The 17,574-nt window shown below is 49.5% G+C and overlaps 1 protein-coding gene across 1 annotated transcript; it reads left to right on the top strand.

Moving 5' to 3' along the window:
• The first annotated feature begins 6,209 nt into the window (after positions 1–6,209).
• Positions 6,210–9,713, top strand: LOC111521969 (putative uncharacterized protein encoded by MIR7-3HG). The gene is made up of 3 exons (XM_023185654.1): positions 6,210–6,456; positions 6,728–6,855; positions 9,321–9,713. The coding sequence occupies exons 1-3, from the start codon at positions 6,339–6,341 to the stop codon at positions 9,459–9,461; spliced, it is 387 nt and encodes a 128-aa protein (XP_023041422.1). The 5' UTR covers positions 6,210–6,338; the 3' UTR covers positions 9,462–9,713.
• Positions 9,714–17,574: the final 7,861 nt, after the last annotated feature.

Below are 17,574 nucleotides of genomic sequence, written 5' to 3'. Positions count from 1 at the left end.
CACAGAATCCAGCTGAAAGTGGGGACTCTGGTCTCAAAAGGCAGCTGTCTGCGTTTCTGCTGTGTGAACTTGGGCAAGTGTCTCAACTCTCTGTGCTTGCTTCTGCCCCTAGGAAATGGTGCGAATAAGCACTAAGCTTGGAAAGCTAATGTGAGGATGAGATGAAGAGAAGAGCCGGTTTCTAATAAATGGTAGCTGGCACTATCATTTACACAGACTGGGGACTGATTGGAAGGAAGCCGTGACGGCCACGGAACCAACAAAAAGCTAGAAAATCGCTTTTGAGAACAGACAGATGCCAAGAGAAGAGCCATTGAGGGGAGGAGCAAGATGGCAGAGAAATATCAAGCCTAGCCCCAGACAGCCCCGTCTTTCAGTAAGACTACGGGCTAGCAATCCGACCTCTGTCTTCTTCCCTTTTCCCTATCTTTCAAACAGGAACAAAACAACAGGTCCTGGCTCCCTGGAGGATGAGGGTGTGAGTTGGAACAGATACCTTGGAAAGGTTTCAGAAGGTTCCAGAAGGTTCTGGAAGGTCCAGATCTGGAACTCATCATGTCATTGACAAATACCTATTGGGAATCAATATTTTCAGGACATTGTGCTTCATGTTAGGGCTGCCAGAAAGTATTAAGCCAAGAAAAGAAACATTAAAGAAGGGGATAGGAAAGCTGGATTCTAGTCCTGCCTGGGCCTCTGACGTGCTGCTTGAGCTCTCTGGGCCTCAAGGAATTGAAAAGTAGGGGGCTCTATAATAGGTAGGCCACCCTTCAGAGCCGTTCTCTGCCCCCTGCTTGCTGGGTGTCCCTGGGGAAAATGTCTCCACCTCTCTGGGACTCAGTTTCCACATCAGAACACGGAGATTCAGTGACTGTACTGCAGGGCAGCTTTGAGGAGTAACTTAGATCATTCATTCACTCAATGAATTTCAGGCATTGGGAAATACAGTGCCAATTAAAATGCACGACCTGGCTCTCTATGGTCTATAAAGTGCTTAGCACATAGTGAGTGACAGACGATGAGCACCAACATCGGGCCATCATCATCACCCATAAAGTGCTTGGCACAAAATAGATGCTCAATAAACTCTAGTTCATAATACTGCAGTAGTTCCAGGACCGACATTGCAAGATTCTCTCCTCTCCCACTGCGTCCGAAGCATTAACGTGCCAGGAAGCGGGAACTGAGACCTTCATTAGGGATTCCCTGGGTGGCCTCAGGTGGGGAGGGTGACCTGCGTGTGGTCCTGTTTTCGTGCCCTGCCTCTTCTGGGTAAACGCCTGTGCTAATCTCCCCTTGCCCGGGCTGCGGGTCAGGTTTCGGGGCCCCAGGCAGATGTTGTCCAGAGTAGCCCTGTTTCCTTAATCCTCAGGGCTCCAGAAATTGTCCTTAGAAGAAAGAACAACAGACCCGCTGAGGTCACCATCTGTGCAGTCTTGATTTGTAAATGCTCATGAGGGTGGCAGAAAAGAGGTCTCTATAGTAACGGCTGAGGAAGGGGCTGCCTGTGCTTGCGTGTGTGCATGTGTATGTGTGTGCACATGCACACACAGGGAGGAGGAATCGCCCAAGACCCTTATTCCTAGGCTTTTCTTTTCTACCCTGATGAGCTATTAATTAATACTCATTGCTGGCTTGTTATTCCAGAGATAATTAGCTACTGTTCCTAACTGGAGTCGTGGGGACATTTTCCAAAGAGATTCGTTTGCCTCTGCCCACCCACACCTGTCTATCTCCTGGGACACAAGGAAATGTTACAGAACACAGAGACCCAGAGAGGAGAAAAACTGAACAAAGGGGTCTCTCCGGGAAGCTCAGATTCTCAGCGAACAGACAAGGGCAGAGCCTGAATGAGCAAGGACCCAGTGCACAGAAAGTTATTATAAAAACGTCAGCTATAGCTGGGCGCGGTGGCTCACGCCTGTAATCCCAACACTTTGGGAGGCCAAGGCAGGAGGATCACTTGAGGTCAGGAGTTCGAGACCAGCCTGGCCAATGTGGTGAAACCTCATCTCTACTAAAATACAATCGCTCTGGAAAAGTTTGACAGTTTCTTATAAAGTTAAATATACACTTCCCATATGACCCAGCCATCGCACTCCTAGGTGTTACCCTAGAGATGTGAAAATGTATCACCCGCATGAAAGCCTGCATGAAAATATTTATAGCAGTTTTATTCCTAATAATCTCCAAACACAGAAGATGTTCCAGAACCTAATGTCCTTGGACTGATGAATGGCTAAACAGGCCATAGTTCATCCACATGACGGAATACACTTAATAATAAAAAGGAACTAACTCTGGGTTCACACAGTAGCATGAATGGATCTCCAGTATATTCTACTGAGGGAAGGAAGCCAGGCTGGGTGCGGTGGCTTACGACTGTAATCCCAGCAATTTGGGAGGCCAAGGTGGGCAGATTGCTTGAGGTCAGGAGTCCGAGACCAGCCTGGCCAACATAGTGAAAACCCATCTCTACTGATCGAGACCATCCTGGCTAACATGGTGAAACCCTGTCTCTACTAAAAAATACAAAAAACTAGCTGGGCGAGGTGGTGGGCGCCTGTAGTCCCAGCTACTCGGGAGGCTGAGGCAGGAGAATGGCGTGAACCCGGGAGGCGGAGCTTGCAGTGAGCTGAGATCCAGCCACTGCACTCCAGCCCGGGCGACAGAGCAAGACACCGAAACAAAAAAAAAAAGAAAATCCATCTCTACTAAAAAACAAAAATCAGCCGAGTGTGGTGGCAGGTGCCTGTAATCCCAGCTACTTGGGAGGCTGAGGCAAGAGAATCACTTGAAACCGGAAGGCGGAGGTTCCAGTGAGTTGAGATCGTGCCACTGCACTCCAGCGTGGGTGACAGAGTGAGATTCCCACTCAAAAATGAAATGAAATAAAATAAAATAAAATAAAATAAAATAAAATAAAATAAAATAAAATAAAACAAAACAAAACAAAATAGTAAGAGAAAAAATAAAAGTAAAAAGTAGCAAATGTGCATGTGGGCGGAGAATGTACACACTTATATATGTGTGTACTTCGGGAAGGGCACAGGAAATGGAATGAACAATTGATAAGAGATTAAACTTTGGGGTTAGCAGACTTGGGTCCCCATCCCAACTCCCACACCCTCTCCCTGTGGTCCTTCCGCAAGCCCCTTCCCCTCTCTAGCCATCTATAAAACATGCAAATCAGCCAGGCACGATAGCTCATGCCTGGAATTTCAGCACTTTGGGAGGCCGAGGTGGGAGGATCGCTTGAGCCCAGGAGTTCAAGACCAACCTGGGCAACATAGGGCGACCCTGTCTCTACAAATAATTTTTAAAATTAGCTGGGCATGGTGGTGCACACCTGTAGTCCCAGCTATTCAGGAGGCTGAAGTAGAAGGATTGCCTTAGCCAGGAGGCAGAGACTGCAGTGAGCCATGATTGCACTACTGCACTCCAGCCTGGGTCACAGAGTGAGACCTTGTCTCAAAAATGTAAAAAAAAAAAAAACGAGAATTCTTCCTTCTGGTTTTTTTTTTTTTTTTTTTTTGAGATGAAGTCTCGCTCTGTCACCCAGGCTGGAATGCAGTGGCACGATCTTGGCTCACTACAGCATCCTTCTCCCAAGTTCAAGTCATTCTCCTGCCTCAGCCTCCCAAGTAGCTGGGATTACAAGCACCTGCCACCACACCCAGTTAATTTTTTGTATTTTTAGTAGAGATGGGGCTTCACCATGATGGCTAGGCTAGTCTTGATATCCTGATCTTGTGATTTGCCCACCTCAGCCTCCCAAAGTGCTGGGATTACAGGCATGAGCCACCAGGCCCAGCCAAAAAGCCTGCCTTCCTTTCTCTCTCTCTCTCTCTCTCTCTCTCTCTCTCTCTCTCTCTCTCTGTCTCTCTTTCTGCGTATTTTGAGATGGAGTTTTGCTCTTGCCGCCCAGGTTGGAGTGCAATGGCGCAATCTCAGCTCATTGCAACCTCCAACTCCTGGGTTAAAGTGATTCTCCTGCCTCAGCCTCCTGAGTAGCTGGGACTACAGGCATGCACCACCATGCCCAACTAATTTTTGTATTTTTAGTAGAGATGGGGTTTCAACATGTTGCCCAGTCTATTCTCAAACTCCTGACCTCAGGTCATCCACTTGCCTGGGCCTCCCAAAGTGCTGGGATTACAGGCATGAGCCACCATTTCCGGCCCTTTTTTAAAAAATTAATTAACTAATTAATTTTTATACAAGATCTCACTCTGTCACCCAGGCTAGAGTGCAGTGGCACAATCTCGGCTTACTGCAACCTCTGCCTCCTGGGTTCAAGCGATTCTCCTGCCTCAGCCTCTGTAGTAGCTAGGACTACAGGCGCCCACCACCGCACCCAGCTGATTTTTATATTTTTAATAGAGACAGGGTTTCACCATTTGGTCAGGCTGGTCTCAAACTCCTGACCTCAGGTCATCCCCCCACTTTGGCCTCCCAAAGTGCTGGAATTACAGGGGCGAGCCAACGCGCTTGACCGGGATCTATCTTATGGGGCTGCCCTGAGGCCTTCAGAACACACATCAGGTAGAATGTTTGGCGCTGACCCTGGCACAGAGTAAAAGCTTAGGGATGGGGAGAGAGAAAGGGTGGCAGGTTTTCCTGTGCAAACTAAGGAACTTCACTTTGGTCCTGGCCTGAATGATCAGGTCCTGTCCAGCTGTCCCCAGATTTATATCCTAACTGTCCCCTCTACGCTTGCTCACCCTCCAGGGCCTGTTCTTTCCCCTACCCCCAGCAGGGCCTTTACACTAACTGTTCCTTCAGCCCAATACCCATACCAGCATGTGAGCAAAATTTTCATGTCCTTACCCTCCGTAAAGGCAAGGTTGTTTGCTGAATTCATGTATGTATGTCCAGTGCCTAGTACAACAAAAGTTTGTTGAGCAAATACATGGGTGGAATAGATCAGGAAAGAATAACAGTTGTGTTATTACAAAACTTACCATAAACAGACATGATTGCTAGTGCCATGCCAAGCCACATTGGGACCTTAGGCAAAAGGAAAAGTCAGAAAGGCTGGTTCTGCCTTCATTTACATTTTTGATATTTTGTTCATTGTGGATTTTGGCATACGTTTTGATTTCTTAAAACATAGCACTGATTTTTTTTTTTTTTTTTTGAGACAGAGTCTTGCTCTATCACTTAGGCTGGAGTACAGTGGTGCAATCATAACTCACTGCAGCCTCGACCTCCTGGCTTCAAGTGATCCTCTCACCTCAGCCTCCCAAGTAGCTGGAATCACAGGTGCCATTGTCTCTCTCTCTCCTCCCCCTCTCTCTCAGAAACGGGGTCTCACTGTGTTGCTCAGGCTCATCTTGAACTCCTGACCTCAAGTGATCCCCCCACCTTGGCCTCCCAAAGTACACAATGGCATGAGCCGTTGCACCTGGCCTGAAATACTATTTATCTTGATTATTGAGTTTTTTGGTGTTCCTTTAAATTTTGCACCTGAGGCCAGTGCCTCACTCAAGTCATTAGCACCTGCCCTGATTATTTCCAACATGCAATCCACACTATATCATTAATTCTCATCAAACTCTCTACTATTACCACTTCACAGTTGCAAAAAGTGAGGCACAACTGTGCCCAACGTCCCAAAGGAAGGAGAAGAAAAATCTGAATTTGAACCCTAGTTTCTTCATTTTTTGGTTCAGAGCCTGCCCAGTATAGCACTACAATAAGCTGAATTTTATAAGTTAGGTTTTGAGTCCAGGAATCAAAAGCTTCAGGCTTAAGTCCCATTTCTGCCCCAGAGTCTTCTGAGTCCTCCATTTTCACAGACGTCAGTTGCCTTAGGTAGAACTGGACTTTAATATTCTCAACATCCCTTATTTTTCCCAAAACAGTTTACCAGCTTTTTCTTTCCTGAACCAGGAGCAATCGCAAAAATTGGGAATGCGAAGAAACAGGTGCCAGCCAGGACACCTGAACCATCTTGGAGCTCAGGAACCCAGGAGGGGAATGGAGAGAGTGCGGAGACTCGGTGGTCCACAATGAAGGCTCCTTTCCCATCCAAAAAAAAAAAATCCCCTAGCCCAGTTTTTGGGTAGATGCCAGACTTTTATTCTGAAGTGTGGGCCACAATCTATGAGGTAATCTTTGGAGCTTCATTCTGAGGCAGAATCCCATTGGTCAGTTGGGGAAGCTCCTCCCAGGATTCCTGGCGCTCCGCCTTCCCCGAAGCCTATAAAAACGCAGGTCCCCGCCTCGGCAGCCACGGGACACCTGCATCTGCCAACAAGACTGGAAGCAGGTGAGGCACACAGAAGGTGAGGCCCGCAGCTGCGTGGGAGGAGGGGTGGTCTGAGGGACATGGGATGCCGGGAATTAGGCTGGTTTGCAGGTCGGCGCATGGACATTTTCCCAGGAACGGACAGAGACGGCGAAGTTTGACGGTCTGGAAAGCAGAGATCAGCGGGGCTGACTGCTTCGGAGGTAAGTTCTGGGGACGTGGTACAGGGCGAGGAGCAGGTATCAGTGCTAGTTGCGACCCCTCTGTGTCTCCCCCTCCCAATGCCATTCTGAAGCTCCCCAGGAAGAAGCTAGGAGGGGAAATAAATTGAGTGGGGGTGGGGTCTCCCAAGAATCGGAGGAACCGAGAACGAAGAGGGGTGGGGGAACCGGGAAAGAGAGAGAGGAAAATCAAGTTTTCTTCAGCGCGAGGGACAGCTCTCCCCCGGCCGAAGGAGAATGCTATTTATTTCAGCACCAAGTATCCGGACAGCGCCTCTCGGGGGTTCCAAGGAGAGAACCGCGATCTGTTTCAGCACCGGGGCTCAGGACAGTTCCCAGTGGGCTCCGTTTCGGCGCCAGAACCCTGGACAGCTCCCCCAGGTAACGGGAGAGCCCTTTGACCCTGATTTTGCAGGAGGAGGACGAGAGAGGGTGGTGTGAGGTACCTGGCATTTCTGGAGACCTGCCCCTCATGTAACGGATCTTTAAACAAAGTATTTTCCAGATAAGCACACACAGAAGTCTGCAATTTTCTTTTTTTTTCTTTCGAGATAGAGTCTTGCTCTGTCGCCCAGGCTGGGGTGCAGTGGCACGATCTCGGCTCACTGCAACCTCTGCCTCCCAGGTTCAAGGGATTCTCCTGCCTCAGACTCCCGAGTATCTGGGATTACAGGTACCGCCACCACTCCTGGCTAATTTTTGTATTCTTAGTAGAGACGGGGTTTCACACCATGTTGGCCAGGCTGGTCTCAAACTCTTGACCTCGTGATCCGCCCGCCTCAGCCTCCCAAAGTGCTGGGATTATAGGCGTGAGTCACCGCACCTGACCCAAGTCCAGAATTTTCAACAGGTAAGATGTCTCACTGGAGTAACAGGTGCCTGCTAAGATGACATTATGGTGTCCCTTCCAGACTTCAGTGAGGAACCTTGTGCCAAGCATTGTACATACAGCATATCATGCCATCTTCAACCCTAGGACATGGGTGTTACTGTGCCCACGTGACATTTGGGGAACCCAAGGCCCCGAAAAAGGCAGAAAAATAACCCACGCAGGGGCTCTCAGCCCACAAGTGAAGCTGTAAGTCAACCCCATCCGTCCAACTCTAAATCCCATGTCTCTGATGTGCCTGGGTGGGAGTTGTGCCCTTGGAGATCAGACTCTGCCTCTCTCCAGGAGACCTGGGAATGGAAAACAGGGAGGCAGCACAGAAGCAGGAAGCCCAGGTGTCACAGCTTGGCTCAGGTGAGAAGGAGGAGCTGGGCAGGGATCTCAGACATGGGGCAGGGGGTGGTGAAGAAGATTAGAGTGGCTGTGGTCTAGTGCTGTGTGGAAGACTAGTGATTTTGTTGTTCTGATGTGCTACGACAACAAGTCACAGCCGGCCTCATAGCGCAGACTCCCTTCGACCTTCGCCTTAAATGGGCTGGCCCGTGGGGGAGAACCGGGGAGGTTGGGGAGGAATCGCTTCCACTTGGAGTGGGGGCTGGCTCACTCCAGGGGATACAGGCACAGGCAAGGGAGGGAAGCAAACAAGGACATACATCCTGTGCTCATACAGCCATGCACCATGTATGGGGTTGGTCAAATCACTCGAACGCCCCCACAAGCCTGGAGATAGAAAATACCTGACTCTAAACCCAAGACCTCTAACCACCTCATGGCGCTTTCCTGGGGGACTCAATGAGGGAATGGCAGTTAAAACCCTCCATAGACCAGGGTTCTCAGGGTACTTTTCTATTAAAAAAGAATTTTTTTTTTTTTTGGCTGGTCGTGGTGGCTCATGCCTGTGATCCCAGCACTTTGGGAGGCTGAGGCAGGTGAACCACTTGAGGCCCGAAATTCAAGACCAGCCTGGACAACATGGTGAAACTCCATTTCTCGTAAAAATACAAAAATTGGGCGTTGTGGATCACGCCTGTAGTCTCAGCTACTCGGGAGGCTGAGGCATAAGAATCCCTTGAACCCAGGAAGCAGAGGCTGCATGACCAAGCTTGCACCACTACACTCCAGCCTGGGCAACAGAGAGAGATTCTGTCTCAAAAAACTTTTTTTTTTTGTAAAGACATGGTCTCCTGCCTCAGCCTCTCAAAGTGCCAGGATTACAGGTGTGAGCCACCAAACCCAGCCTAAGGGTACTTTTCAATAAAAGTTCCAGAAGTGGGCTGGGTGTGGGAGCTCACACCTGTAATCCTAACATTCTGGGAGGATGAGATGGGAGGATTGCTTGAGCACAGGAGTTTGAGACCAGCCTGGGCAATATAGTGAGACCCCGTCTCTACAAAAAAATTTTTGTTTTTTTGTTTTGGTTTTGTTTTGTTTTGTTTTTAATTGGCTGGGTGAGGTGACACATGCCTGTAGTCCCAGCTACTTGGGAGGTGGGAGGAACACTTGAGCCAGGGAGGTCAAGGCTGCAGTGAGCCGTGACTGCACCGCAGCACTCCAGACTGGGCAACAGAACAACACCCTGTTTCAAAAAAAAAAAAGTTTCAGAAAAGATTCTTTTCCTTTCTGCTACCCATCAGTGTCATGCGCCAATCATAGGACAAGCGTGAACTTGTGCCCGGTGGTGACTTACGACATCATGAAGGCTCACCTCTTTTGCCAGGTGTGATGGCTCACACTTGTAATCCCAGCACTTTGGGAGGCCAAGGTGGGAGAATAGCTTGAGCTCAGGAGTTCAAGACCAGCCTGGGCAACATAGCAAGACCTCATCTCAATAAAAAATAAATAATAGATAAATAAAAAAGACTCACTCCCAATTCTCTGCAACACCCTAATAGAGTGACAGACTCCACATGGTACCTGTTCTCCAGCCTCAGGGCTTTTGCCTTTGCTGTTCCTGCAGCTTGGAATGTACTCCCCCCACCTCCACCCAGAGCTCCCCACAACTGACCCTGCCTTCTTCTGCAAGCTCCGTTTCATCAAGGGAAATGATCCTTATTGCCTCACCATTGCCCACTTGAAGTCTGTCTTGACATTCTCATAGACCTAGGATATTGTGTCTGCAGCACATAGTCCAGTTATTTTCATGTTATCTACTGACAGGTCTATTTGTCTCCCTGTTACACTGTGAGCTCCGTGAGGACAGAAACAATGTTTGTATTTTCACTGCTGTGTCCCCAGTGCCTGGTCCAGGGCCCAGCACACAGCAGGCGTACAATAAGCATGTGTTGAATCAATAAAGGCATCAAAGAATAAACCAATGCATCAATCAATAAATGAATGAATGGGCTCAGCAAACACAGGAAGATCCTTCTTCTAGGTCTCCCCCAGAGAGATACCGGAAGGCAATGGTTGCTGCAGGTGTTTATTGGGGAAGCATAATTGAATTTGTGGACACTTAAGGGCCGGCCAGCCAACTCATAGCCCCAAGAGAGAGAGCCAGGCTCATTTAATTAGCAATTACAAGGCATTGATTCCTCATTCGCTCTGGCAACCCTTGTCTCCCTCCTCAGCCCCAGACAAATGAAATCTTTCTCTCTCTCCCAGGAGTACTGCCTCAGTGGGTCTATTAACAAGCAGAGAAAATGAGATTAGAAGGCACCTAAATGCCAGAGGCACTTTATGAATGGGCTGAGCAGAGGGAGGTTCAATGTCTGGGTTAGGTCTAATTGTGGGAGGTTTCCTGGTCTATTTAGAATTGCCCCCTGGGAATGCAAGGTCTTTCAGAAAGGAAAAGGCACAGAGATATTGCCTTTTGGGGTCCTCAATGGAGGAGGGCATTCTACTATGGGTGTCTCCCAATCACCACAAATTAATCATTTCAAACTGAACACTCAATCTTCCCAGCCCCCAGCTTCCTCCCTCAATGTGCCCATGAATATGACAGTTCTCCTACATGCCCAAGACCCTCCCCTCTTCATCCACTCCCCGTGGTCCCCAAGAAGAGTCACTGCGCTCAAATCCATCCTCTGTCCTCCAGCCCTCTGCCTCCATGACCTCCGCCTCCCTGCGCGTCCCAATCTCCTCACTGTCTCCCCTCCCAGCATACACACACACGCAGCCTGTTCATTCTGTACACGCAGCGAGAGGACTTTCCAGAACACACATCTGACCAAGTTCCACTCCTGCCTGTCACCCTTCCAAGAGCCCTACTGACTGCAGAATAACATTCAAATACCTGGTCGGGCGTGGTGACCACTTTGGGAGGCCAAGGCGGGTGGATCACTTGCACAGGACTACAGGCGTGTGCCACCACACCCAGTTAATTTTTATATTTTATATATATATATATTTTTTTTTTTTTTTTTTTTGAGATGGAGTCTTGCTCTGTCGCCCAGGCTGGAGTGCAGTGGCCGGATCTCAGCTCACTGCAAGCTCCGCCTCCCGGGTTTACGCCATTCTCCTGCCTCAGCCTCCCAAGTAGCTGGGACTACAAGCGCCGGCCACCTCGTCTGGCTAGTTTTTTGTATTTTTTAGTAGAGACGTGGTTTCACCGTGTTAGCCAGGATGGTCTCGATCTTCTGACCTCGTGATCCCCCCGTCTCGGCCTCCCAAAGTGCTGGGATTACCCGCTTGAGCCACCGCGCCCGGCTATTTTATATTTTATATTTTTAGTAGAGACGGAGTTTCACCATGTTGGCCAGGCTGGTCTCAAACACCTGACCTCAAGTAATCCACCCGCCTCAGCCTCCCAAAGTGCTGGGATTACAGGCATGAGCCACCGCACCGGCCTAATTTTTTTCAGAGTCTCGCTCTGTTGCCGAGGCTGAAGTGCAGTGGCACCATCTCGGTCCACTGCAACCTCTGCCTCCTGGTTTCAAGCGATTCTCTTGGCTCAGCCTCTCGAGCAGCTGGGATTACAGGCATGCACCACCACACCCAGCTAATTTTTGTATTTTTAGTAGAGGTGGGGGTCTTGCCATGTTGGCACAGTTGAACTCCTGACCTCAAGTGATCCGCCCACCTCGGCTTCCCAAAGTGCTGGGATTACAGGCATGAGACACTGTGCCTGGCCCTTATCCTTCTCTCTTTCTCTCTTTCTTTCTCTCTTTCTTTTCTTTCTCTCTTTCTCTCTCTCTCTCTCTCTCTCTCTTTCTCTCTTTCTTTCTTTTTCTGAGACGGAGTTTTGCTCTTGTTGCCCAGGCTGGAGTGCAATGGCATGATCTCAGCTCACCACAACCTCCACCTCCTGGGTTCAAGCGATTCTCCTGCCTCAGCCTCCTGAGTAGCTGGGATTAAAGGTATGCACCACCACGCTCAGCTAATTTTGTATTTTTAGTAGAGACAGGGTTTCTCTATGTTGGTCAGGCTGCTTGTGAACTCCTGACCTCAGGTGATCTGCCCACCTCGGCCTCCCAAAGTGCTGGGATTATAGGTATGAGCCACCGCACCCGGTCGGCCCTTATTGATTCTTATTAAAACCACACTCACCTTTTATTTCCCGCCAAAGACCCCCGGGAGCCCTCAGTTTTTCCTGGCAGTTTCATCTTCGTACCCTCCTCCTCCTCACACACATGCCTAGTCAGTGCTGGCATCCAGTATTCACTTTGGGTATAAATGCTTGTGCCTGAACCTATCACCTTCATCAGACACACAATCCTGGAGGCCACACACCCCTGTAAAGATGAGCCATCACCCACAGAGGCCCGACCAACTTACCACCTCCTCCCAGCCACCCCCAAGGACCCAGCTTGCAGCTGCCTACCCAGTGGCTTTAGAAACTAAAAAAGGTGAATTGAGTTTCCATCCCTGACTTCCTGGGCTTTGCTGTTATGGCTGGTTAACTTGACGGAAGAACACATTATACTTCATTTCGTGCCGTTGTCTTGTTGGAAAAAAGAGTGACAGCTGGGTGCAGTGGTGCACATTGTAGTCACAGCTACTTAGGAGGAGAATTGCTTGAGCACAGGAGTCGGAGGCTACACTGAGCTATGATCACCCCCCTACACTCCAACCTGAGCGGCAGAGCAAGACTCTCTTAAAACATACGTGAGAGGCCGCGTGCAGTGGCTCACGCCTGTAATCCCGGCACTTTGGGAGGCCGAGGCAGGCGGATCACGAGGTCAGGAGATCAAGACCATCCTGGCTAACACGATGAAACCCCGTCTCTACTAAAAATACAAAAATTAGCCAGGCGCAGTAGCGGGCACCTGTAGTCCCAGATACTCGGGAGGCTGAGGCAGGAGAATGGCATGAACCCGGGAGGTGGAGCTTGTAGTGAGCCGAGATGGCGCCACTGCACTCCAGCCTGGGTGACAGAGTGAGATTCTTGTCTCAAAAAAAAAATAAAAAATAAAAATATGTGAGAGAGGCCGGGCACGATGGTTAATGCCTGTAATCCCAGCACTTTGGAAGGCCAAGGCAGATGGATTGCTTGAGCTCAGGAGTTCAGGACCAACCTGGCAAACATGGTGAAACCCTGTCTCTACCAAACATACAAAAAAAAAAAAAAAATTGTCGAACATGGTGTCACGAGCCTGTAGTCCCAGCTTCTAAAGAGACTGAGGTGAGAGGATTGCCTGAGCTTGGGAAGCAGAGGTTGCAGTGAGCCAAGATCGCACCACTGCACTCCAGCCTGGGTGACAGAGTGAGACCCCAACTCAAAAAAAAAAAAAAAAAAATTAAAAAGCCGGCTGTGATGGCTCACACCTATAATCCCAGCACACTATGAGAGGCCGAGGCGGGCAGATCACTAGGTCAAGAGATTGAGACCATCCTGGCTAACACGGTGAAACTCCGTCCCTACTAAAAAATACCAAAAAAAAAAAAAAAAAAAATTAGCTGGCTGTGGTGGCGTGAGCCTGTAGTCCCAGTTACTCGGGAGGCTGAGGCAGGAGAATTGCTTGAACCCAGGAGGCGGAGGTTGCACTGAGCTGAGATCGCACCACTGCACTCCAGCCTGGGTGATAGAGCGAGACTCCGTCTCAGAAAAAAAAAAAAAAAAAGTGAGAGAGATCCCCTTCTACCCCAGCCATAGAGCAATTAAATTATGATTGTAATCACCCAGAGTTAAGTGTCAGAATCCACAGGTTAGCCAGATGCAATGTCTCATGTCCTGTCATCCCAGTTGCCCAGGAGGCTGAGGTGGGAAGATGGCTTGAGGCCAGGAGTTTGAGACCAGTTTGAGTCTTACTATGTTGTAAGCAACATAGTAAGACTCCTCTCTCTTAAAAAAAAAAAGAGGAGGCTGGGCATGGTGGCTCATGGCTGTAATCCCAGCACTTTGGGAGGCCCAGGCGGGTGGATCACCTGAGGTCAGGAGTTTGAGACCAGCCTGGCCAACATAGTGAAACCTGGATCTATTAAAAATACAAAAATTAAGGCCGGGCGCGGTGGCTCATGCCTGTAATCCCAGCACTTTGGGAGGCCGATGAAACCTCATCTCTACTAAAAATATAAAAAATTAGCCGGGCATGGTGGCAGGCGCCTGTGGCCCCAGCTGCTGCGGAGACTGAGGCAGAAGAATGGCGTGAAACCAGGAGATGGAGCTTGCAGTAAGCTGAGAAGGCGCCACTGCACTCCAGCCTGGGCGACAGAGCGAGACTCCATCTCAAAAAAAAAAAAAAAATACAAAAATACAAAACTTAGCCAAGCATGGTGGCACACACCTGTAATCCCAGCTACTTGAGAGGTTGCAGTGGGAGGATTGCTTGAACCAGGAAGGCAGAGGTTACAGTGAGCCAAGATTGTGCCCCTGCACCCCAGCCTGAGCAACAGTGAGACTCCGCTTCAACAACAACAACAAAAAGCAGTTACTCCTCATTCTTCTTCCCACACTTCAGCCCCTGGCAACTATTTATCTGATTTCTGTCTCTCTGGATTGGCCTGTTCTGGACATGTCATAGAAATGGGATCACACACTGTGTAGCCTTTTGTGTCTGGCTTCTCTCAACTGAGCCTGACATCCTCAAGGTTCTTGCTGTAGCCTGTGTTAGAGCCTCATTATTTTTCATGGCTGAGTCATATTTCCCTTTCATGGATATACCACATTTTCCTTATTCAGACACTGTTTTGATGGCTTTAGACACATGATCTCCTGCGAGGTTGGTAGTTTTTTTTTTTTTTTTTTTTTTTTGAGAGGAGTCTTGCTCCTTCGCCCAGGCTGGAGTGCAGTGACGCAATCTCGGCTCACTGCAAGCTCCGCCTCCCGGGTTCACGCCATTCTCCTGCCTCAGCCTCCTGAGTAGCTGGGACTACAGGCACCCGCCACCGCGCCCGGCCAATTTTTTGTATTTTTTAATAGAGACGGGGTTTCACCGTGTAGGCCAGGATGGTCTCGATCTCCTGACCTCGTGATCCACCCGTCTCAGACTCCCAAAGCCTGGGATTACAGGCTTGAACCACCGCGCCCGGCCAATTTTTTGTATTTTTAATAGAGATGGGGTTTCACCGTGGTCTCAGTCTCCTGACCTTGTGATTCACCCGCCTCGGCCTCCCAAAGTGCTGGGATTATAGGCGTGAGCCACCGCGCCTGGCCGAGGTTGGTAGTCTTATCGCACCCCGTTTTGCAGGAGAGGAAACTGAGGCCCAGAGAGGTCAAGCAAGTTGCTTGAGGTTGCACAGCTGCTGGTGGTATAGCCAGGATTTCAATCCAGGCAGTTTCATCTAGGGTCTGCAAGCTGAACCCCTACCTTCTACTCCTCTAACAGTTTAGTATTCAGAGACAATGTAGCAATTATTATCATTTTTTTAAAGATGGAGTCTCACTCTGTCACCCAGGCTGGAGTGCAATGGTGTAATCTCAGCCCACTGGAACTTCTGCCACCTGGGTTCAAGTGATTATCCTGCCTCAGCCTCCCAAGTAGCTGGGATTACAGGCACCCATCATCACGCTCGGCTAATTTTTGTATTTTTAGTAGAGACGAGGTTTCACCATGTTGACCAGGCTGGTCTTGAACTCCTGACTTCAAGTGATCTGCCTGCCTTGGCCTCTCAAAGTTCTGGGATAATGGGCATGAACCACCATGCCCAGCCCAATCCAGGCAGTTTGATGCACAGTCTGCAAATTGAACCCCTACCTTCCACTCCTCTAACAGTTTGGTATTCAGAGACAATGTGGCAATTATAATGTATCTCTCTGTCATTTTCCCGGGAAAGGATGCCAAGACACAGACAGGAGCTTGTGGCTGTCACCCAGCGAATCGTCCCCAGCTAGGGCTGGAACTGAAGACTCAGGCTTGGGGAGGAGTCAGTTCAGAAACCTTGAGGGTCTTCTCTGACACCTGCTTGGCTCCCTTGTGTATGTTTTGGAGAAGTTTTTTGTAGGGAGGCAAGTGAGGGAAGAGGGCAGAACTAAAATGCTGCAATATTCAAGGGCTTAAACGGTGGTTGCCTCCCACCAGGGGGGGCAGGGGGCTGCCAGAGAGAGCCTTGATTATTTCCTGAACCTTAATGGGTCCTTCCTAAGAGAGTGGCTTTGGCTTTGGTTTCCATGACAACAAGCCGGCAGCATCAGAGCAAGATGGTGGAGTCTCCTCCCCCGACCCACATCTGGTTCTGGAATCTCTATCCCTGTCATTCCAAATCGCAGGAATCCAGTTGTGGCTCAGCCCAAGACCAGAGCAGGCAGCCGGGCAGTGGACAGCGCTCCTTCTCTGTGGCCTGGCAGGCAAGAGGACCTCTGGCCCTGCCCCATGCTGGTAAGGAAGAGATGAATGGACAGACATAGCGTATGCCAGGCCTGGCACAGGGGCTTACGCCTGTAATCCCAGCACTTTGGAAGGCTGAGGCAGGCGGATCACTGGAGGCCAAGAGTTCGAGATCAGCCTGGCCAACATGGTGAAACACCATTTCTACTAAAAATACAAAAACTAGTCAGGTATGGTGGCACGTGACTGTAATCCCAGCTACTTGAGAGACTGAGGCAGGAGAATGGCTTGAATCTGGGAGGTGGAGGTTGCAGTGAGCTGAGATTATGCTATTGCACTCCAGCCTGGGCAACAAGAGTGAAACTCTGTCTCGAAAAAAAAAAAAAAAGCTACAGCTAAGAAGGGAGCAGTGGGTCACACCTGTAATCCCAGCACTTTGGGAAGCCAGGGAGGGATGATTGCTTGAGGCCAGGAGTTCAAGATCAGCCTGGGCAACATGGCAAGACCATGTCTCACCAATAAGTGAATGAATAAAAAATTAGTTGGGTGTGGTGGCTGTTGTCTTACTTGGGAGGCTGAGGAAGGAGGATTGTTTGAGTCCTGGAGCAGGAGGCTGCAGTGAGCCATGATTGTGCCACTGCACTCCAGCCTGAGTGACAGAACAAGCCCCTGTCTCAAAAAAACAGCAACAAAACAAACAAACAAGCAAAACAAAACAAGACAAAAAAACTCTACAGCTAACAGCACACTTAAGGGTACAAGACTGAATGCTTTCCCCCTAGAATGGGTCTAACACAGAGATGTCCAGCTCTGTCCCCCAGGCTGTAGTGCAGGGGTGTGATCTCAGCTCACTGCAACCTCTACCTCCTGGGTTCAAGCAATTATCATGCCCCAGCCTCCCATGTAACTGGAATTACAGGCGTGCACCACCACATCTGGCTAATTTTTGGCGGGTAATTTTAGTAGAGACAAGGTTTTGACATGTTGGTCAGGCTGGTCTCGAACTCCTGGCCTCAAGTGATCCACCCGCCTCAGTTTTCCAAAGTGCTAGGATAACAGATGTGAGCCACCGTGTCCAGCCGACTCTCATAATTTCTTCCTTTTCTTTTTCTCTTTTTTCTTTTTTATTCTTTTTTGAGACAAAGTCTCACTCTGTCGCCCAGACTGAAGTGCAGTGGCGCTATCTGGGCTCACTGCAACCTCCGCCTCCTGGGTTCAAGTGATTCTCATGCCTCAGGCTCCCAAGTAACTGGGATTACAGGTGCCCACCACCATGCCTGGCTACGTTTTGTATTTTAGTAGAGACGGGGTGGTTTACCATGTTGGCCAGGCTGGTCTCAAGCTTCTGACTTCAGGTGATCCACGTGTCTCAGCCTCCCAAAGTGCTGGAATTACAGGCAAGAGCCACCGCGCCCAGCCGCCACTTTTATTCAATGTTGTATTGAAAATTCTTTCCGGGCGTGGTGGCTCAAGCCTGTAATCCCAGCACTTTGGGAGGCCGGGACGGGTGGATCACGAGGTCAGGAGATCGAGACCATCCTGGCTAACATGGTGAAACCCCGTCTCTAC

The sequence above is a fragment of the Piliocolobus tephrosceles genome, chromosome 21 (assembly GCF_002776525.5).
Source record: "Piliocolobus tephrosceles isolate RC106 chromosome 21, ASM277652v3, whole genome shotgun sequence".
In the NCBI taxonomy this organism is placed as follows: Eukaryota; Metazoa; Chordata; class Mammalia; order Primates; family Cercopithecidae; genus Piliocolobus; species Piliocolobus tephrosceles.
The sequence above is the reverse complement of the archived record's forward strand: the minus strand, read 5'-3'. Positions and strand labels throughout refer to the sequence as shown.